This window comes from Narcine bancroftii, chromosome 8, assembly GCF_036971445.1.
Source record: "Narcine bancroftii isolate sNarBan1 chromosome 8, sNarBan1.hap1, whole genome shotgun sequence".
In the NCBI taxonomy this organism is placed as follows: Eukaryota; Metazoa; Chordata; class Chondrichthyes; order Torpediniformes; family Narcinidae; genus Narcine; species Narcine bancroftii.
In genome coordinates, this window is record NC_091476.1 from 65153613 (window position 1) to 65176071 (window position 22459).

Genomic DNA, 22459 nt, shown 5'->3' on the forward strand with positions numbered 1-22459 from the left:
ACGTCACCGAAGACTCTCGAAATCTACTGATGTACCACGGAGAACATTCTCATCACTGCCTGGGTCGGAGGCGCTAACTCTCAGGACAAGAATAAACCTCAGAGACTTGGTAACCCGGCCTGCGGGCCCCAGACCACTCCATTTGAGGACATCGACGAGAGGCGGTGTCTTATAATAGCAGCCTGTATCCTCAAAGCCCCCACCACCCAGGCCAGGCCCTCTTCACCCTGCTACCATCGGGGACAAGGTTCAGGAGTCTGAAGATGAGCGCAAGGGCAGCTTCTTCCCCGCCGCCATCAGATGCCTGAACTATCCATGAACCAAAGACACCGCCTGACTTTTCGTGCACTGTTATTTTTATAGAATGAATGTTTGCCTCTGACAATTCAAGCACAGGAAGATAAGAAGGTGACCCAAGGACCGGAAGAATCAGTGAGGGCAAATGGATTGTTAGCTCTGTTCTGAGGGAGTGAAGCCTCTGGAGAAAGAGAGTAGGTGGAAAGCATGACTCAAGCACTCACCCTGGAGGTGAAGGACTACATTTCCCGGAATCCCACTCGGCGACGCGGCGTGTTACGTCACACGACGCCTGTCGCGCCCAGTCAGGTGCTCAGCGGATGGCGGCGGGAGATTGGAACGGCGGTAGCGCGCCTAGCGGTCTCCTCACCCAGCTGCCCGACGGGCGCACCGAAGTGGACGTGCTGACCGCCGCCCTGCGGCAGCTCACCGCCGTCGCCCGGGGCCTGAGCCGCAACTTGCGATTGATGAACGGCAGCCTGGAGAGGTGGGCGTTTGAATATTCGACGGGAGGCGATTAATATATGCATGACGCCATTGGGGCGGGGCGAACGGCGCAGGGGAAGCGCGCGTCGGCTCCCATGAGCGGCGTGGAGGGGGGAGGGCGTTGGGAGGACACATGACCCACCCGGGGAAGACATGGTCCAAAATTTGCTTCAATACTTTTCAAGATACTTTCCAGACTGAGATAGATTCCCCCATTTAACATTGCTGTCAGTTGGAACATAAAAGCACAGGAGCGGACACGGGCCATTCAGCCCATCAAGTCTGGCCCGCCATCCATTTCCCCACTCAGTCCCCACTGCCTGACCTGGCCATACCTGGCTGTTCAATCTCTGTCTTAAATGCGCCCAGTGACCAAGCCTTCACAACCATCCGTGGCAAAAACTTCCACAGATTCCCCACCGTCTGGCTGAAGAAAATCCTCCATGTCTTTGTTCCCGAACAGACGTTTGTGCCCTCTTGTCCTGGACTTTCCCGCCGTGGGGAAACAGCCTTACTGCATCTACTCTGTCCATGCCTTTCAATGTTCGAAATGTTTCAATGACATTTCCCCACCCCTCCTCTCCAACCAAGAGCATATGATAATTTTCATTCCTGGAATCATCCTTGTGAATGTCCCCTGAACTCTCTCCAATGCCAGCATGTCCTTTCTTAAAGGAGAACCCCAAAACTGCTCACATTTCTCCAGGTGAGGCCTTATAAAGCCTCAACATCACATCCTTGCTCTTAACATAGAACATTACAACACAGTACAGGTCCTTCATCATATGATGTTGTGCTGACCTGTTTGCACCTAGCTCATAACCCTCTGTTTTCTTTCATCAGCTGGCCTGTCTGAGAGGCTCAGAAGAATCCACATGCCCATTACAGAAGGAGCACTGCATGTCTCTGTGTTCCATGCCCATTATAGAAGGAGCTCTGTCTTTCTCTGTTACCTGCCCATTGCACAGAAATAGGTCTGTACCTGAATGATTCAGTAGCCCACGTGATGAGGGTCTTTGGCGAGGACAGCCAACTCAAACATCCACCAATTAGCGGAGATGAAGGGAACAGGGCAAGTCGTGGTAACACACGCTGAACATCCCCTGCACCCTTGCTGTGTTTTCCAGGGTCCTGCAGGACAAGGAAGTTATCGATGAGCTGGAAGGAATGCTGGTAAGAGCCGCATTGAATGATATTCCCAGTAATTCTCAGCACCGAACACTCGGGATGCAAGCTAACCTGCTGCAAATTCCGTGTCACCCAGAACAGGTTCCTGGCCAGGCAGGAGGCGGTCAATCGCTAGCTGATGGAACTCCGGTGCTCGGTAATCCCGCCACCGACACCACTCCTTGGAGCCAAAGAGTCAGAGCCCTGTCAAAAAGAAAATCATTTCCTGCTCTCTGTCTAAAGAAAAATCTTGTGGTAGTGAACAGGTATATTAAATTGGTTCAGATGAATTAATGCCCTGTCGCTCGTTTAAATTCGGAACCATCAAGATTTAAATGGGAGCAGAGGCGGGGTGCAACAAAACGCAGTCACTGGGGTTGAGTGCAGGATGCAAGGGTGCTGGAGAAACTCAGCAGGTCATGCAGCGTGCAGAGGAAGCAAAAGGCACATTGAGACTGGGTCCTTCGTCAGGAGTGATGTCAGCTAGACATCTGCATAAAAAAGGTGGGGTTGGTGGGAGGAAGGAGAAAACGGAAGAGCCCAGGTAAGAGGTCACAGGTGGGAGGGTTGAAGAGGAAGATGCTGAGGAGGTAAATCATAGAGGGCTCCATCGAGCTGGGGTGGGGAGAGCGAAGTTACCTTGAACCTCGGATGGGCTCTGGTTTACTAAAGGTCGACCAACCTTCACCGTCTGTTGTTGACAAGGTCTCCAAATGCCCACAGAGGCTCCAGCCATGGGGCTGGAACCTGTCTCAACTCGCATGGAATTGGTGGCCCATTCTCCATCCCCAGATCCGAACCCTGCCCCCACACAGACCCTGCCCACAGCTCCAGGCCCTGCCCCCTGCACCAGACCTGGCCCCAGTTCCAGGCCCCATCCCCGTTCCAGACCTCGTCTTGTTCCAGGCTCCGCCCCCTGGTTCCAAACCCCACACCCAGATCAAGGCTTTGCCCCATTCCAGGCTGCGCCCCCAATTCCAGGCCCTGTCCCAGCTCCCCTGCACCAGAGCCCATCCCCAGTTCCAGGCCCTGTCCTCAGGACACCACCTACAATTCCAGGCTCGCCCTGTTCCAGGCTCTGTCCCCAGTTCCAGGCTCCACCCTCTTCCAAAACCAACACCCAGTTCCAAGCCCTGCTCCCAGATACAGGCCCCACCCACACTGATCTCACCCCTATAGACCACGCCTCTACGTATAGATCCTACTCACATTGACATCACCCACTATGAACTCCACTCCTCGATGTAGATCCTGCCCAAACTCTGACATACCCCTATACACCCAGCCCCTAGATGTAAACCCTGACTGCACTGTCACACCGCCCTCAATTCCAGACCTCATCTACATGCTCATACCCCAACAAACTGGTTCTCCCCATCACTGATGTTCCGCTAACCTCCCCAGCCTGTCTCTGCCCCCATCCAGAGAGGCACTGCTCACTCCTAACCACCAACAGTGGGCTCAAGCGTACTTGGGTGGGCCATCATCAAAGTGGAAAGTCATCTTTCATCCATCCTGTGATTGTGAACTCCAGTCCTGGATGTGCTGACCAATGTTGATACTTATGCCCTTGACTGCATGTGGCCAAGCTATGGGATTCAATATTGCCACTGGTACTGAGATTTAAGAGGATACATAGACTAGGACTTGTATATTCAAGTCATCAAGTGTATTGTCATCCGATTGCACAAGTACAACCTGACGAAACAGCTTTTAAATTTAGATATTCAGCATGGTTAAAAGATCATTTTGTCCCACGAGTCCGTGCCGTGCAATTTACACCCCATTAACCTACACCCCCCCCCCAGTATGTTTTGAAACCAGAGTCACTAGGGAAAACCCAGGCAGACACGGGAAAACGTACAAACTCCTTACAGACCGCGGGATTCTATCCCGAACACTGGTGCTGTAAAGGCGTTGCGCCAACCGTCCTGTGTGTTCTCTGGTCCTTGGTGTAAAACACACAGACACAACCAGACATAACACACATACAGCCAAATAGTACATATGTAGGACAACTATTCATATGTACAAGTAAATATAGTTTAGTGAGTATGAGAGTCTTAGATGGTTTGTGTGTGAGCAGTTTGTTTGGTCATTCTCACTGCCTGTGGGAAGAAGCTGTTCCTCAGCCTGGTGGTGCTGTATCTCTTCCCCCCCCCCCCCCCCCCCACCATGGGAGCAACTGGAAGATGCTATGTGTGGGGTGGAAGGGGTCCTCCATAATTTTGCATGCCCTCTTCAGATAACGATCTTGGTGGACCACGTTTATGGGGGGGGGGGGAAGACCGCAGTGATCCTCTCCGCCACTCTTATGGTCCCGTGGGTTGACCTCCGATCCATTTTTCTGCAGTGACCCGCACTGTGATGCCGCTGGCCAGGATACTCTCGATAGAGACCCTGTAGAAGGGTGACATGATAGTGGCCCAGTATAAGCACGTAGATAAGGCAAATAGTCCTTTTCCCCAGAGGAGGTGAATAGTAGGGGACATATATTTAAGGTGAAGGTGAGAGGGGAAAGATTTGAAAGGGACGTGAGGCAATTGTTTTTCACTCAGATGATAGTGGGTGTGTGAAACAAGCTGCCAGTGGAAGTGGTAGAGGTGGAGACCATTACAATGTTTCAGAGACACATGGACCAGAAAGATTTAAATTCAATTAATTTATTGTCAGAGTGCATACATGTCATCATATACAACCCTGAGATTCTTTTTCTTGCAAGGCAGAATTACCACTTATAGACAGTGCAAAAAAAACTACACAGAGTACACATCTAAATAAACAGGGAATACAGAGAATCCTTAAGTGAGCCCTGATTGAGTTTGTCGTTGAGGAGTCTGATGGTGGAGGGGTAGCGGCTGTTGAGACCTCTTTCCTGATGGGAGCAGCAAAAACAGAGCGTGTGCTGGTGGGGGTGGATCCTTAATGATCGCTGCTGCTCCCTGACAGCTGCGTTCCCCTGTAGATGTTCTCGTCGGTGGGGAGGGTTTTGCCTGTGATGTCCTGGGCTGTGTCCACTACCCTTTGCAGGACTCTACGCTCAGGACTTGGTATCCCCCTCGCACCAGACCGTGATGCAGCCGGTCAGCGCACTTCCCACTGCACCCCAGGCCCTGCCCTCAACCTGGCCCCGCCCCTCCACGCCAGACCCAGCACACGCACACCAGGCCCCCACCCCCCCCCCCGTCCCGTGTCCGTCACACCAGGCCCCGCCCCCATTGCCGCTCAATTCCTGGATGTCGACCCCAGGCCGGACTGAAGCGCCGCCTACCGGATCGGGAGCAAGGGCGGGCCCGTGCCACGTGACTGACCAAGCCTGCCTTGGCGTTGTGGCCCATACGCGTTTACTGCTTCCGGGAGAGGGTTGCGAGGAGCGCGTCAAGAGCCATGGCAACGCAGGTGAGGCGAGGGGAGACCTCAGGGCCAGGGAGGTGGGAGGGGATGAAGGGGGTCCTGGGGATGGGATGGTGCCCCCGCGTGCTTTAGGGTTTCCCTGGATGTTGATGAAGGGTTCAACCCCCTTCCTGTCCTGACCCTTTGCCCGCCCCGCCCCCTTCCCCCTCGACCCCTCTCACTTCCCTTTCTCTTCCACTCCCGCTTTCCCTCCCCCCTCTCCTCCTCCCCCTTCCTGTCCCTTACCCTCCCCCTCTCCTCTTCCCCCCCCCCCCCTTCCTGCAGATACTATGTGACCTCCTGAGTTTCTTTGTGTATTGCTCTTGACCCCAGCGTCCATCTCGTTTAACTCTGCCTTGATTTCACACACCAACGCACCTTGTGCGTTCCTGGGTTAAGAAAGGGTTTAGAGAAGCTGGGGTGCAATTTAAATGCCTCGATTTTAATCCGGGTGGAATCCTGTGCCTTTGGAGGAGGGTCAAGGATATCTGTGGGGAGCCCCTTGTCACCAGGCTGTGCTCCTCGCCCTGTCCAGGGTCCGCCAGAGGACGAATTCGAGACGAGGACACAGCAGGCGCTGCAGTACAAGGCGGAGGGGAACCAGCGCTTCAAGCAGAAGAGAGTGCGGGAGGCCATCAGCAGGTACCACTGGGCCCTCATGCACCTGCGAGGGCTGGACCCCCAGGAGCCAAACCCCCTACGGGATCTGAGGGGGGAGAAGGACAAGCTGAGCCCCGAGCAAGCCGAGTTCCTCCGCAGCCTCGAGTGCGACTGTTACAACAACCTGGCTGGTGAGCCCTCTCTTTCCCGCGGAACGTCCCGCCTGCTGGCCTTCTGAAGGGAAGCCGAAAACAGTCGATGTTTCGGTGCTGATCCCTTTGTTGACGGCGTGGAATGAAATGAGCAGAGAGGCCAGAATATAATGCTGGGATGGGGGTAGCGGAAGAGCAACAAATGGGTACGAGGTCGAAGAGAAAGAAACAAAGGGCTGTCAGCGGGAGCTCGACGGGCTGAAGGACCAATTTCAGTGGTGTGACTATGGGTGGGGTTCACGTCAGTTGGTGAAAGCAATGCAGACGATGTCGGGGTGTAGGTTAGGGGGAGGAACATCTTACACTCTCTTAACCTGTGGTGGGGAGGTGGTGTCAAAGCAGTGGTCTGGAAATCAATATAGCGGATCATCAAAACAGCTGCGTATATCACTGGGGTCTGTCTCTTTTGACGACAATCACCGGGAGTGTTGCTTAAATAGGGCTCAAATAATAGATGGTAGAGGGCACTGGGGAGTGTGGTAGAACGGAGGGATCTGAGAATACAGATATATAATTCCCTGAAAGTGGCGACATAAAGAGAGCTTTTTGGGATTGGCCTTCATCAATCAAAGAATCGAATACAGGAGTTGGGATGTTGTGGTAAAGTTGTAGGAAAGATATCAATAAGATTGAAAGAGTGCAGAGAAGATTTACTAGGATGTTGCCTGGACTGAGTTACAGGGAAAGATTGAACAGTTAAGGACTTTTTTCCCTGGAGTGTAGAAGAATGAGGGGATATTTGATAAGCTATTTAAAATTATGGTTGTGTAAACAGAGTAAATGTAGATATGCTTTTTCCACTGAGGGTAAAGGTTCCACTATTGTCATGTAAGACTACATTTAGAATGTAACACACATGAAATTCTTTAACTTTTGTCACTTTGTCCAGCACCCCTCACAGAAACCTACAGCACCTTATGTTCCTAGGCAGTCTCCCCTGCAAGTATTGGCCAGGCTTGTGCCTGCTTAGCTTCTGAGATCAGGCAATCCCAGGTATATATGTAGGTGAGATACAAACCAGAGGACATGGTTATGGGTGAAAGGGGAAAATTTTAGCGGGAACATCTTCACACAGAGAGTGGTGGGAGTGTGGAACGAGCTGCCAGATGAAGTGGTGAACGCGGGCTCAATTTTAGTATGTAAGAGGAATTTGAACAGGTACTTGGATGGGAGAGGCATGTCGGGCTAGGGACTGGGTGCAGGTCAGTGGGACCGGACAGAATAATGGTTCAGCACATACTGGAAGGGCCTGCTTCTGTACTGTATGCTCTATGGTTCTAAAGAACGATAGAAGACCCTTTCCATCCACCACCATCAGGAAGGATGTACAGGAGCATCGAACTCAGGATGGCCAGGCTGGGAAATAACTTCTCCCCGCCAGCTGTGAGACCAATGAACAATGAATGCGTGTGAGTCTACATGTACATGCCTGTGAGGGTGTGCGTGGGTGGGTGTGTGCATCTGTTTGTGTGGAGTTTGCAGGTTCACCCTGCACCCTGTGACCCTGCATTCTCCCCCTACCCATGGTCTTCTCCCTACAACCTAAGACCCCAGGCCCAGCTATTGGTAGCCTTGTTTTCTTTTCACCTTGCGTAGCACAAATACTTTTTACATAGTGGGTAGGAGAGAAGTATAGAAGAAATCAAAATATGGCTGCTTCACAGGGCAGGGGACCTATAAACATTGAACAGAGTCCTGGGGAGAAGGACTAAATTAGTGCAAAATGAAGAGAAAAATGGGTCTGTGGTTCATTATCGGGTGTCAGAGGGGAAGAAGCTGACCCAGTGCTGCTGGGTGCTGGTCTTTGACCTCCTGTACCTCTTTCCTGATGGTAGCGGTGAGAAGAGGGCGCAACCTGGGGTGGTGAGGGTCCTGGAGGATAGAGGACTTTCTTGAGACACCGCCTCTCGTAGGTAGATATCCTCAGTGAAGACCAATGGTCTGTAGAAATGAGTAGAAATTCTACAGCCTTACCCAGTCCAGACAGTGACGCAAGCAGTCAGAATCCTCCCCATGATACACCTGGAGAAATCTGTAAGTCCTTGGTGACGTTCCAAATCTCCTCCAGCTCCTCACAAAGTATAGCCACTGGTGGCCCTTCTTTGTGATTACATCAATATAGAGGTCCCAGGAGCTTATACCTTGACAAAGGGCTCTGGCCCAAATCACTGGTTACCCTCCAGATGCTACATGACCTGCTGAATTTCTCCAGTGCGTTCCTATACTGTCATTCACCCCAGCGTGTGCAGACTTTCCTCCTTAAGAGTTGTGACATATAGGACGCTAAACAGGCCTTTACGCCCCACGGGCCAGCGCTGCCCAAATACCTCAGTGAACCTACAAGCCCCCGTATGTTTTTGGAGGGTGGGGAGAAACTCCTTACAGACAGCGCCAGATGTGAACACTGGCACTGTAAGAGTGTTGCATTAACCATGCTGCCCTATCAACCATTTGATTGCTGTCATTTTTTTTCCTACCACCCCCACCCCCCACCAATCCACTGGCAGCCTGTCTCCTCCTGTCAGAGAAGGTGAACTACGAGAGGGTGCGGGACTACTGCCTGAAGGTGCTGGAGCGGCAGAGAGACAACACCAAGGCTCTGTACCGCGCTGGCGTGGCCCTCTACAACATGGGGAACTACGACCAGGCTCAGCACCACCTTGCCAGAGCTGCGAAGATCTGTCCCAATGGTAAGCTGACACCTCCCCTCACTTTTGGCCGCCCCAAGCCCCCGCCGCGTGCCCTCGGATCCGCCACAGTGACCCCAGGTGCAGGTCTGCGCCACCAAAGCAGAACAAATCCATGACCTTGGGAAGGGGTGGGAGGGGCTCTTAACGGAGGGAGACTCCTCCCAAGAGGGCGGACTCGGACCTGCCCCATTGGTGGAGACTGCTTCATTGGTAACTCAGGGAGGCTGCTGGGACTGAGGCTAGGGTCTTGGGTTGTAAGGAGAAGACCATGGGTAGGGGGGAGAATGGGGGGATCACAGGGTGCAGGGTGAACCTGCAAACTCCACACAGACAGATGCACACACCCACCCACGCACATCCTCACAGGCATGTACATGTAGACTCTCACACATTCACCAAATATTTGTACCGACACACATCCTCACACACGCCATTGAATGCATACCCACACCCACCAATAGACATGCACCCCCGCAGACACCCACACACTCCCAACTCTGGAGGTGGGGATCAGTCCCAGGTCCCCAGAGGCGCGTGCTAGCGGTTTCCCAATGAGCGCGGTTTGCTCCGGCCGACAAGCCCGAGCTCATGGGCTGCCCCTCGCCCTCTACAGATGCCAATGTGAAGCGATCCCTTCGCCAGGCGGAGCATCACCTTGACAGCTACCACCAGAAGGAGAAGGCCATGTACCGAGGCATGTTTGACAAATGAGCCAGCACATCTCCAGCAGCCAGGACCTCCGCCAGGAAACCATGCCCTAACATGAGTCCTGCTGCCAGTTTGGGACCCATGGATGAACCCCCCCCCCCAAAGAACCGCCGGGAGGAGAACAATTCGCAACAGGGTGACCCCTCAGCGGATGCACTGTGTACACACAACCGTTAGATCCAGGGGGAGGGGGTGGGGATTAATTTAACTTTCAAACTATTAAGTACTTTCTCTTGGTGAAACTGGTGTGATGAATGTTTTAATTTTATGTACACCCCTCCCGCCATACTGTTTCCCCTTGCTATCCCCATCACCCTGGGTGTGTGATGTCCGTGGTCTGGGGGAGAACACGAAGAGGCCACTTGTTCCCACAGACCTCGCCCTAGACTCCACATCATTGCCCAATCAAAGGGTAACATGAAGAATTGTGTCCTCACATGTCCGAAGACCCCCTCCTGGTGAACTCTTCCCCCACCTTGCGACCTCCTGGTGAACTCTTCCCCCATCCTGAAACCTTCTCACAACCTCTCCCCACCTTGCATATTCCCAGAGACCGCTTCCCACCCTACGACCTCCTGGCGACCTCCTGTTTAACTTCCCCCCCCCCCACTCTGCAACCTCCTGGCAACCTCTCCCCACCTTGCATATTCCTGGTGACTGCTCAACCTTCGACTTCCCACTGACCTCTCCCCACCCTGCGACCTCCTGGCAACCTCCCATTTAACTTTCCCCCACCCTGCAACCTCCAGGTGACCTCTTTCCTACCCTGCAACCTCCCCCTCCCTGCAACCCCTCGTCTCTCCCCACAATGCCTCTTGCACCCCCTGACTTCTTACTCACCCCGTATCCTCATTCATCCCCTCCGATTTCACCCCCCCCCCCACTAATCGAGAGTCAATTTCCCTCTGCCTTAAAAAATATTCACTTTGCCTCCACTGTCTTTTGAGGAAGAGAATACCAAAATCCTACCGTGGTCAGGGAAAATATTTTTGCATCCTGATATTTTTAAGGTGCAACCCCCCCCCACTTCCTGACCTCCTTGCCAGAAATGTCCTCTTCACATCTGCTGCCTCCTCCTCATGACCGTCAGTGTTTCACTCAAGTCCTGAACACAGCCCTCCCCTTATCGAGGAGCCTGCACATGGCAGCATCAGCTCAGCGGAGCTTCTCTGAGCTGCTCCCGAATGCGTTAACGATCCCTCCTTAACTCTTTGGACCCCGGCCATTTTAACCTTCCATAACATATACTCTGGACTGGGCCCATGGGTAAACTACAGTACGAACACCAGTACTATCCAGCTGATGGCCGAGTATAAATCCGGGTCCTGGAGTATATACGCTTGCTGGCCATCCCTGAAAACCAGGACAAAGGGAATCGAGGAGACTAGTGATGTGTACCTTATCCCAGATGTGGTCGCACAAAGGAGCTGCAGCATAACCTCCCTATCTTTGTATTCCATTCCCGTGGCAATAAACCTGGTATTTGTACGTGTTCAGTTCTGGTCGCCTCATTGCAGGAAGGATGTGGAAGCTATGGAGAGGGTGCAGAGGAGATTCACCAGGATGTGGCCTGGATTGGAGGACAAGGTTGAGTAAACTCTAGCTTCTCTCACTGGAGTGACAAAAGATGAGAGGCTGTAAGGGGGTTTGATAAGCACCCTTTTCCTGGGGCAAGCGTAGCAAATAGTTTAGGGTGCGGGGAGGAATGTTTAGATATCGGGTTTTTATACAGAGAGTAGTGGGGTGCCTGGAATGCATTATCAGGGGTGGTGGTGGAGGCTGGAACAATAGGGGCATCTTCAATAGGCACACGGATGTAAAAAATAGAGGGTTATGGGTGTGAGGGAGGGAAGGATTGGATTAAGTAGATTTATATATATCAGCACTGTAATGTTCTGAACAGTGTTGACTTTCCCAAATTGCTTGCAGCCTCCGCTGGTTGTTCACATTTCCCCCCACCAGATCCCTCTGCACCTCTCGGGTTCTGCCACCAGAGGTTTTGAGGTGGGAGCAGAAATCGGCTATTCAGCTCATCGAGTGTGTCCCGCCATTCAATGAGCGTTTTCCCCACTGCCCGGCCTTGCTGCCCTGGCTAATCAAGAACCTGTCGATCTCAGCCTTGTTTACACCTGCCTGTAGCAACAAATTCACAGATTCACTGCCCTCCGGCTGAAGAAATTCCCCCCCCTTCAACCCTGAAGTTGTGCCCTAGACTCAACCTCCGTGGGGAAACAAACTTTCCACATCGACTCTGTCCAAGCCTTATAACATTCAAAATGTTTTAATGAGAACCCCCCCCCCGTTCTCCTAAAATCCAATGGTCAAAGAGCTGACAAACACTCATGTGGTAATCCCTTCGTTCCCGGAATCACTCCAGTGAACCTCCTTTGAAACTTCCCCAATATCAACACATCCTTTGTAAAATGAGGAGTCCTAAACTGCACACAACACTCCAAGGTCTCCCCAGTGCCTTATAAAGCCTCAACTCCCTCCTGCTCTTGTGTTCCTCTTTTGAAGAGCTAATACTCTGCAGGTTTTAATATGTACACAGCACCAACTGTAAGACCTTTTGCAAGAGCAAGCACAGCTGGGTTCACAATCCATGTCGTTTTCCCCGACCTGGGACAAGGGGAGATGTGGGGTGAGTTCACCGAAACAGACACAGAGGGTGAGACTTCACCCTGAAGCTGCTCCCCTCTCTGCAGGGAAGATTAAAAGGGGGCATTTGAAATCGCTATGGGTTTGGATGAGGATGACAGGAGGCGGAGTGGTGTCAGATGTAATATTACTTGCAGCAAAATTGGTGTTAAATTTTTAATTTAATTTTTTTTGGCCATACAGCACAGTAACAAGTCCACGTGCCTGTGCCACCCAAATACCCCAATTAACCTGTAACCCCCCCCCCCATATGTTTTAAAGGGTGGGAGGAAACTGGAGCTCCTGGGGAAAACCAACGCAACACATACTGTTACGAGCCCAGAGGACCCCAAAACCCATCAGCAATAGATATTCACCAAGACAAATGGTTACTTAAACAAAAGTTGCTTTTAATTATCTTTAAACATGAAAACAGGATCAAACTCTAACTTATTACTATTAACTTAACCCCTCCTAATTCTAAGAATGTAATATGTGTGTAAGTTCAGAAAAGTTCTTTGGTTCAGAGTCCAATCTCACTTCTCATTCCTCCAAATTCACTGGTTGCAGGCAATTCTTATACTGTGTACAGAATTTAACATGTATGAAGTTCACCAGGCTTTGGTGCTCAAAGGTAAATGGTTACCGCTCAGGAAGGTTCTTCTTGGTTTTCAGAGAGAGAGTTATTGTATGCTAGATACCCACAACTGATTCCTTTTCAATCAGCCACTTCAGTGTCTTGCCGAAGAAACTTGCTCCCTCAAGGTTCTCTAGATGATAACCTTTCTTTCAGCTCACCAGAGTGTCTTTTTGTTTCTCTTATTCCAAGTGAAACATTAGACAGCCAGTTCTCTCCTCTTGTATGAACCACAAGGGCTTTGACCAGGCCATTCACAATCCACAATCCATCTTCACATTCACAATCCATCTTCCAAAATGAGGTTTTCCACAAGCTTGTCAGCTTGTCCTGTTCCAGTCCCAGCTGCTGCTGAACTGTAAAACTAGAACTAATCTCTCTCTGAGAGAAAGCCTGTTTGACTCTCTCTGTTTGCAAAACCAATTGACCCTCCTAGAACAGCAAGTTCCCCTGAATCTGGCTCCAACAAGTTATTTCATCTGTTGCCGTTTTATAAACAGTAATCCATTAGTGAAGTCTCTTGGGCACTCTCTAAAGCTTTTGCAAAGACTGTTGGCCCTGGCCTGTCTAGCATGGGATAGAGCTCCAGTATTTTAAATAAGATCTGTTTTAAAGTGTTTGTATGTGACCTACACTAACAAATCTGCCCCAATTTATCTCCCAAAAACATATCTATATTCTGTCACAGTGCAAACTCCTCACAGACAGCACCGGATTCGAACCCGCCGGCACGGTAATAGCATTGCTCTAATTGTTGCCTCTATCAACCACAGGATCGAGTTCATGAGCCATAAAGCTGGTTAGACCTTGCTTGGAATATTGAGTTCAGTTCTGGTCCCCTCACTAATGGAAAGATGAAGAGACTGTAGAGAGGGTGCAGAAGAGATTCACAAGGACGCTGCCTGGATTGGAGGGCGCGTCTTCTGAGGAGAGGTGGAGTGAACTTGGTCTTTTCTCCGACGGAGGATGAGGGGAGACCTGAGAGGTGAACAAGATGATGAGAGGCATTGATTGTGTGGATGGCCGGAGACTTTTCCCCCCAGGATATGATGGCTAACACAAGGGGATAGGTATGGGGGAGGGGGGTGGGTAAGATTCACAGAGAGTGGTGGGTTCATGGAATGCACTGCCGGCAACAATGGAGGAGGTAGGTGCAGTAGGATCGACTGTTAGATAGGTACGTGGAACTGAGCAAAATGGTGGGTTGTGCAGTGGGGACAGTTGTTAAGATTGGTTATTATTGTGGGCCGAAGGGCCTGTACAGTGCTGTAGATTTTTATGCTCTATGTTCTGCGTGGTCCAGGCAAGTTAATTCATTGAATAATGAAAAATAAACAATATAGGGAGCACAAGGCAGGGGGTGGAGAGCAGGCTACAATGCATGCAACAGAGATGGTGAGCCAGTGACGCGGGTTCGAATCCCACGCAGTCCCATGGGGAGTTTGTATGTTCTAGCTTGTGTCCGCTTGGGTTTCCCCCTGGGGGCTCCGGTTTCTTCCCTTCCAGCCCACGAGCCCATGCAACCCAATTGACCTTAAACCCCCCCCCCCACCCCCCGGCACGTTTTGGGAGGGACTGGAGCACGTGGAGGAAACCCACGTAGACACTGGCCAGATTATAATCCCAACCCCTCTTGCTGGAGTTGCCTCGAGTCTGCTCCACCATTCTAATCATTGCGGGTAGATGAGAGTGGAACGAGGGGTCATAAGTTAAGGGTTAGGGGGCAGAACTTTAGAGGGCCGGGATCAATGCCCTCGGGAGAATGTTTGGTAGTGCTGTGGAGGAAGGTTTAAAATAATGTGGCAGGGGGATGGGATCAGGAGTAGAGACAGAGGGGTTTATTATGAGGGAAGAAGTCGGAGATAGGAGGGTGAAAAGCAAAAGAGGCAGGCAGGTAACCTCAGGGCAAAAATGTAAAAGGGCCACTTTACAGCATAATGGTGATAGGGCTCTGGTAAAAACAAGCTTAAAGGGCTTGTGTCTTAATGCAAGGAGTATTCGTAATAAGGTGGATGATTTGAATGTGCAGATAGCTGTAAATGACAATGATATAGTTGGGATCACAGAGACATGGCTTCAAGGGGACCAAGGCTGGGAGCTTAACATTCATGGATTTTCAATATTCAGGAGGGACAGACAGAAAGGAAAAGGAGGTGGGGTAGCATTGTTGGTTAGAGAGGAGTTAAAAGCAATAGAAAGGAAGGATGTTAGCTTGAATGATGTGGAATCAATGTGGGGAGAGCTGCAAAATGCAAGGGGGTAGAAGACGTTCGTGGGAGTTGTATATAGACTACCTAACAGTAGTAGAGAGGTTGGGGATGGCATTATACAGGAAATTGGAAATGCATGCAACAAAGGCAAGGCAGTAATAATGGGTGACTTTAATCTCCATATAGACTGGATGAATCAAATTGGTATGGGTACTGATGAGGATGATTTCTTAGAAGGTATACGGGATAATTTTCTAACCCAGTATGTTGAAGAACCAACGAAGGAACAGGCCATTCTAGATTGGGTTCTGAGTAATGAGGAAGGGCTAGTTAACAATCTTGCTGTGCGAAGCCCTTTGGGCAAGAGTGACCACAATATGGTGAAATTTTACATTAGGATGGAAAGTGACAGGGTTAATTCTGTAACTCAGGTTCTGAACTTAAAGAAGGGTGACTTTGAGGGTATGAGGCGCGAATTGATTAAGTTAGATTGGCAAATGTTACTTAAAGGATTAACTGTAGAAAGGCAATGGCAAGCATTTAAGGATCACCTGGATGAAATACAGTGTTTGTTCATCCCAGTTTGGAAAAATAACTCAAGGAGGGTAGTACATCCCTGGATAACAAGGGAAATCAGGGAGAGTATCAAGTGTAAAGAGGAAGCGAATAGACTAGCCAGGAAAGACAGAATACCAGAGGATTGGGAAAAATTCAGAGTTCTATATTGACAAAGGGATTAATCAGGAAAGGCAAAAGAGATTATGAGAGAAAGTTGGCAGGGAACATAAAAAATGACTGCAAAAGTTTTTATAGATATGCAAAGAGAAAGAGACTAGTAAAGGCAAATGTGGGTCCCTTGCAGTCAGAAACAGATGAATTGGTAATAGGGAACAAGGACATGGCAGACCAATTAAATAACTACTTTAGTTCGGTCCTCACTAGGGAAAATATGAATAATCTTCAGGAAATAATAGGGGATCATGGGGCTAATGTGACAGAAGGACTGGGGAAAATAAATGTAAGTTATGAGGTTGTGTTGGATAAATTGAAGGGATTAAAGGCAGACAAGTCACCAGGGCCAGATGGTCTGCATCCCAAGTAGCCCATGAAATAGTGGATGCATTGTTGATAATTTTTCAAAACTCTTTAGATTCTGGAGTAGTTCCTGAGGACTGGAGGGTGGCTAATGTAACTCCACTTTTTAAAAAGGGAGGGAAAGAGAAATCAGGGAATTATAGACCAGTTAGCTTGACATCGGTAGTGGGGAAAATATTAAGAGTCAGTTATTAAAGATGTGATTGCGGCACATCTGGAAAGTGGTGAATTCATCAGTCAGATCCAGCATGGTTTTATGAAGGGAAGATCGTGTCTGATTAATTTTATTGAATTTTTTGAGGATGTAACTAGTAGAGTAGATAGGGGAGAACCAGTAGATGGGGTTTACCTGGATTTTCAGAAGGCTATTGATAAGGCCCCACACAGGAGATTACTATACAAACTTAAGGCACATGGTATTGAGGTGGATAGAGAATTGGTTGACAGATAGGAAGCAAAGAGTGGGAATAAACGGGTACTTTTCGGAATGGCAGTCAGTTACTAGTGGGGTACCACAAGGCTCAGTGCTGGGACCCCAGTTATTTACGATATATATTAATGATTTAGATGAGGAAATAGAAAACATTTCCAAGTTTGCAGACGACACGAAGCTGGGTGGGATTGTAGGCTGTTACGAGTGTGCAGGGTGACTTGAACAGGTTGGGTGAGTGGGCAAATGCATATAATGTGGACAAGTGTGTGGTTATCTACTTTGGAGGAAAGAATGGGAGGGCTGAGTACTATCTTAATGGTATCCAATTAGGAAAGGGAGATGCCAAGAGACCTGGGTGTCGCTGTGCATCAGTCATTAAAAGTGGACAGGCAGGTGCAGCAAGCAGTAAAAAAGGTGAATGGTATGTTGGCCTTCATATCAAGATGATTCGAGTTCAGGAGCAGAGAGGCATTGCTGCAGTTGTATCGGGCCTTGGTGGGACCTCACCTGGAGTATTGTGTTCAGTTTTGGTCTCCTTATCTGAGGAAGGACATCATTGCCATGGAAAGAATGCAGAAAAGGTTGACCAGATTGATACCAGGGATGGCGGGACTTGCATATGAAGAAAGGCTAGAACGACTGGGCTTGTACTCGCTGGAGTTTAGACAATTAAGAGGAGATTTAATAGAAACGTTCAAAATTCTTAAGGGGATTTGACAGGCTAGATGCAGGAAGATTGTTCCCAATGTTGAGCAAGTCTAGAACCAGGGGCCACAGTTTAAGGATAAAGGGGAAGCCATTTAGGACTGAGATGAGGAAGAATTTTTTCTCTCAGAGGGTGGTGATTTATGGAATTCTCTGCCACAGGAAGTGATTGAGGATGGTTCCATAGCTATATTTAAGAGAGAGTTAGATTTAGTACGTGACTAGGGAGATCAGGGCGTATGGAGAGAGAGCTGGAACAGGGTACTGAGTGGATGATCAGCCATGATCAAAATGAATGGTGGTGTCGGCTTGAAGGGCCAATTGGCTGACTCCTACACCTATTTTCTATGTTTCTATGTAAGAGGAAGCTTCTTCATTCAGAGGGTGGTGGCTGAGTGAAATGACCTTCCAGAAGAGGTTGGATGTGTACATGGGTTATTGATAGGGAGCAGATAGGTGGGACTAGTGGAGTCTACTTAAATGGTGCAGACTAGAGGGGCCGAGATGACCTGTTTCCGAATGGTAAAGGTCATATATGATCTGATCCATCCTCCCACTCAGCTCCACTCCCCGGCTTTCAAATCAAATCCTCCAATACATACAGGGGTGTAGGTCAATTGGGAGGGTGCAAGGGTGTCCTCTCTCACACACAGACGCATTCCAGTGAGCTTTTGGTCAGTAGTTTCATTTATTTTCCAACTGTAGTCGTACAGTCCAAAAATGTTGTAACCCAGCATTAGGGATCCTTTTAAATAATTAGCTTTACTAAAATGATTCACCTCCTGGCCGCTTGCTAAGGCACTGGGTTAGGATCGACGTCAGTCCTTCACCACCGGGAGCTTCACCGTTGGGGCCTTCTCTAGGCGAACTGTCACCTGGCAGTTTCCGAGGGTTCCCTCCCAAGAACTGCATCTGTGTTGGGGAGGTGGGGTTTATCAATGTGAAGGGTGGGTCTGATCTCTGTGATGCTTTCTTCCCCTCCTCTGGTCATTTGGCCTTTAGGGGCCAAGGCCTGAAAGACAACTGCACCTTCCTCCTCAGTTCTCTGAAGGACTTCGAGCGGTGGAACCTGCCCTCAGAGACTGGAGCGAGCCTGGGGAGGGTCTCGGCTCCCCGCAGCGGGGGAGGGAGAGAGTTGGAGGAGGAGGGCGGCCGCTGGTGCCGGCCCAGGAAGGCCTGGGCTTGGCTCAGCAGGCCTGCTTTCCTGGGCCATCCAGGCGCCGGGATCTCCAGCACCGAAGCCCACTTCTGCCTCCTCCTGGCCGACACAGCCCCCGGATCGGGCTCGAAGCCAGGCATGTGGAGGGAGGCCGAGGCAAGGTTGGTCTCGGACCTGCAGCGGGAGGCAGCGGACTTCCGGCCGCCACTGAGCTGCTTGAGTAGTTCGCCCCTCCTGCCCTGGCCGGCCCTCTCGCCCGCCTCGGGGCACCTCACCAACTGGCGGTTCAGGTGGCGGCCACGGTAGAGGGGGGCGCTATCCTCCTCCTCCCTCTCCTCCGGAGGGACAGGCCATTGGCTGCCCTCAGAGGCAGAAGGAGAAGGGATCCGCCCCTCCTCCTGGGGGCCGGACCTGTCGGGTCCTCCAGGACGCCCCTTCCAGCCCCCGCTGAGGCTGGGAAAATTGGCCGCGGAATGCCCGCAGCGGAGACGCATCACCAGTCCGCAAATGTACCGGTCCAGCCTCTCCCTCCGGGCCTGTTGGCAGGCCTTGGGCCTAGCTGGGTTGGCTTCCCTTGGCATGCTACTGGAATCCTCCTCCTTGGGCTGGGGGGAGGAGGAAGTGAAGAGGGGGCTCTGCAGGGCCACGGCATGTAGGGGACTGGGGTAGCGGTAGGTCTCGCCGCCATTCCTTGACACCAGGTCACAGCGGAACCTGGGTTCAGGGCGTGTGCTGGACGAACAGCTGGAGGGGGTCCTGGTGTTGCCACAGTAACAGCGCAGGAGGGTCAACTCGCCTGAAAAAGAGAGTAGTTAGATACAGGAGGGGTTACAGCAACCCCAACCCCACCCCACCCCCCCCCAAATCTCAGGCCTTGCTTGCCTCCCCACCTCTTCCTGACCTCGATGCCCTTCCCTCAAATACCAGCACATTCTCCTCACCGTAACCCACACCCCCCCCCACCAACCTGTGTCATCAAACTGCGCAGATGGGAGCGGCATGGGGAGATCAGGGAACGATGCAGAACCGCCAAGAGGGAGAGACAAGGAGTGGGGTGGGGAGGGGGGAGAAGGCAAGGTGGAGTGGCAGGGAGGGGAGCAGTGAAGAGGGAGGGGTAGCAGTGAAAGGGGGGGGTGTGGGGAAGGGGGGGTAGGAAGGGGCATTGTGAAAGGGGCAGGGGGAGGAGGTGTGGTTATGGGGAGGGGATGGGGTGAAGAGGGGGAACACCTACCTGCAGAGACAGGACGCTGTGAGACCTTGCCTCTCCGGTTGGCCCAGCAAACCTCTCCCTCTGGTGCCCTCATGTCTAGTTCTGTGGGTCGTCCATCATCAGTAGACCGTGGCCGGCTACGGCCAGTACCAAGCCAGGGGAGCTGGCAGCTGGAGTGGACGCTCCACAGCGAACCACCCGGACCCTCACTGTACACCGAGGGGCATGAGGTGGAGAGGGAGCTCGAGGTCCCATCACTCACGTCATAAAATCCTGCAGCAGAACAGAGGGTCAGAGGCAGCACCATTCCAATTCACCTCCCTGCCCCCATCCCTCTTCCTTACCCTCCCCTCCCCATTCCCCCTCTCTGTCCTCCTTCCCCTCTCCCCCCCCGTCCCTTACCAGAGCTGGGCCTTGAGTCCGAGTCATCGTTGTCATGGGCTCTCTCAGCCAGCCGTGTGTTGGAGCCCAGCTCCAGTCGAGGGGAGACCACTGCTGCTCTCCCACCGGCCTGCTCTCCCCTGTCATCTCTCCACAGTTCCCCGCTCAGCTCCTCGCAGGAGGGGGCGTCTGAGAGGGGGCCCATCTCCCTTGCCAGGGAGGAGTCGGCTGGGCAAGCCTCCCTCAGATCCCCCAACTCAAAGCCGGCCTGCAGTGGAATCCTGCCCAATTCTCCTGAGGTCAGCGATGGACCCTGCCAAATGAAACACAAAACACCTTCAACTGCTCAATCCCCAGCAACCTGGTGTGGGGGGAGGGGTTTGTTTCTGCCAGGGGAGCTGGTCCTCTCTGATAAGGCCTGACCACTGCTCTCAAGGGACATCCATCAGGGACCAGTCAACACCTCCTTCCACTCCAGGGGCAGTCTGACCTGCCACAGGATGCTGCACCAAGAGCACATTTCCAACTGATTTGGCTGCTGCCCAGCTCGATGGAGGACAGAGAACACCAAGTCCTCACCAAGGAAAGGCGCCAAGAACGTCAAACTCACAGGTGTCAACCCCTCTGAAGATCTGTCCCGGAGCCATCAAGTGGGTGCAATCGGCAAGAAGGTTCGCCAGCAGGTACAACTCAGTGAGGAGGTTCGCTACGTCACCAAAGATTGGTGCACCGCAGTGAGCATTCTGTCTGGCACAGGAAGAGGCCAGAGAGCTATGAACTCGGCCAACGCAATCACACCAGCCCACTCTTTATTTTGAATATTTTTTTTACAAATTTTCAAACTGTTTCCAGAAATAAATCACAAATTACTGTAATTATTTACAAAGTTCGCTGTCGAGTCCGGGTCACTACTCACACCACAGTTACGTACATTATTCAAGACACCCACGATTAAGGCAGGGAGCCCACCAGGGATTTGTCACGGCCCAACAGCCTGGTACACATATCTCTACTTGATTAGAATGGACCCCTGCCACCCCCCTCAGTAGACAGAGAAGACAAGGTGGCAAGACATGCAGGTCCACACTATAACTGTGCTCCTACGTAAATTTAAATAGGGTTGTGCAGTAAAGTATCCACACTCAGCGACAAGATGTCGGCGTACACGTTGCGGAAACACTGTGCGCATTGTCGAGTTGATGGACATGCTGTGGAGTCTAGTGCAGGTCAATGTCCCGCTTTTTCCACAGCATAACCACTGTTTTGGGAGCCAGTCTGCTTGCTGGCAAGTGGGTCGCCACAACTGCCAAATAGGTTTTTCTCCAGGGCGAACACAGCCTTGCATTTCCATATTCCAGCACGTAAAGCCCAAGTGGGAGTCAGATTTCCAGGTAACCGCTGTGCACCTCCTGGCCACCGTCAAAACCATCATTACAAATTGGATTTGAAATTTGGACAGCTTCACCTCAAGCCTCACTCCATCGAGGACATCTACAAGAGGCGGTGTCTCAAGAAAGCAGCCTCTATCATCAAGGACCCCCACCACCACTCAGGCTGTGCCCTCTTCATGCTGCTACCATCGGGAAGGAGGTCCAGGAGCCTGAAGACAAGCTCCCAGCATAACAAGATCAGCTTCTAACCCCTCCACCATCAGATTCCCGAACAGACAAATGAACCACAGACACCCCCTCACTTTTGCACTATTAATTTAAAAAAAAGCAATTTATAGCAATTTTTGTACCTGCAAAAGAACAAATTTATTGACATGATCATGAGAATAAATTCTGATTCACCGGGATGCCTATTCATATGACATACAGCACAGTAACAGGCCCTTCCAGCCCACGAGACCATGCTACCCAATTACACCCAATTGATCTACAACACCCATCCCCCTCCCCGTACATTTTGAAGGGCAGGAGGAAACCGGAGCCCCCTGAGGAAGCCCACGCGGACACAGGGAGAATGTAAAAACCCCTTTGAGACAGCGTGGGATTCAAACCCCTGTCACTGTAACAGCGTTTGCGCTAACCTTGTCACAGAGACCCGAACGCTTGAATTGTAATAAGAGGTTGAACTTAATCCATGCAGTACAAGGAAAGAAGACTCCAACAGTGGCGGTTGCTTTTGATGCAGAGAAAGCAGTTGACAGGGTAGAATGGAATTATTTATTTAAAGTACTTTACTTGCAGAGCTGAAAATATTGTACAGTCATTGTCGCGAATGGGCTAAGACATGTTAGGCCGGAAGCCAGGTGGGCCCTAGACCAAAAAAGGATGTGAACCGCTAGTTTAGGACCACTGCAGGCCAGAGAGAGCAGCCCAGAGGGCCTCCTTCAATGCTCTCCAACAGAATAAATGCACACACACCAACAATGAACTGACACAAATTACACATTAATTACAAAAGGTTGGGGTGCAGGGATGTTCACCTGGTTGG

At 51.1% G+C, this 22459-nt stretch overlaps 2 protein-coding genes across 4 annotated transcripts in view; one reads left to right on the forward strand and one right to left on the reverse strand.

Moving 5' to 3' along the window:
• Positions 1 to 5151: 5151 nt before the first annotated feature.
• On the forward strand, positions 5152 to 11041 carry LOC138740793 (tetratricopeptide repeat protein 9C-like). 3 transcript variants are annotated; one of them, XM_069893891.1, is made up of 4 exons: positions 5249 to 5349; positions 5879 to 6134; positions 8663 to 8845; positions 9459 to 11041. In XM_069893891.1, exons 1-4 carry the CDS (start codon positions 5338 to 5340, stop codon positions 9554 to 9556), a joined length of 549 nt encoding a protein of 182 aa, XP_069749992.1. In that variant the 5' UTR covers positions 5249 to 5337; the 3' UTR covers positions 9557 to 11041. The 3 variants fall into 3 exon arrangements, with proteins under 3 accessions (XP_069749993.1, XP_069749992.1, XP_069749994.1); XM_069893892.1 differs by lacking the exon at positions 5879 to 6134 and having other exon boundaries at positions 5152 to 5349; XM_069893893.1 differs by lacking the exons at positions 5249 to 5349; positions 5879 to 6134 and adding an exon at positions 7402 to 7564.
• A 6898-nt stretch (positions 11042 to 17939) lies between these two features.
• LOC138740790 (dapper homolog 2-like) overlaps positions 17940 to 22459 on the reverse strand; it is a 389359-nt gene continuing 384839 nt past the window's right edge. Inside the window, exons 3-5 of the mRNA XM_069893879.1 lie at positions 20042 to 20333; positions 19661 to 19912; positions 17940 to 19225 (exon numbers count right to left, since the gene is read on the reverse strand). Of these exons, the coding sequence (XP_069749980.1) occupies positions 18258 to 19225; positions 19661 to 19912; positions 20042 to 20333 (1512 nt within the window). The 3' untranslated portion in view covers positions 17940 to 18257. The remainder of the gene's footprint in view (positions 19226 to 19660; positions 19913 to 20041; positions 20334 to 22459) is intronic.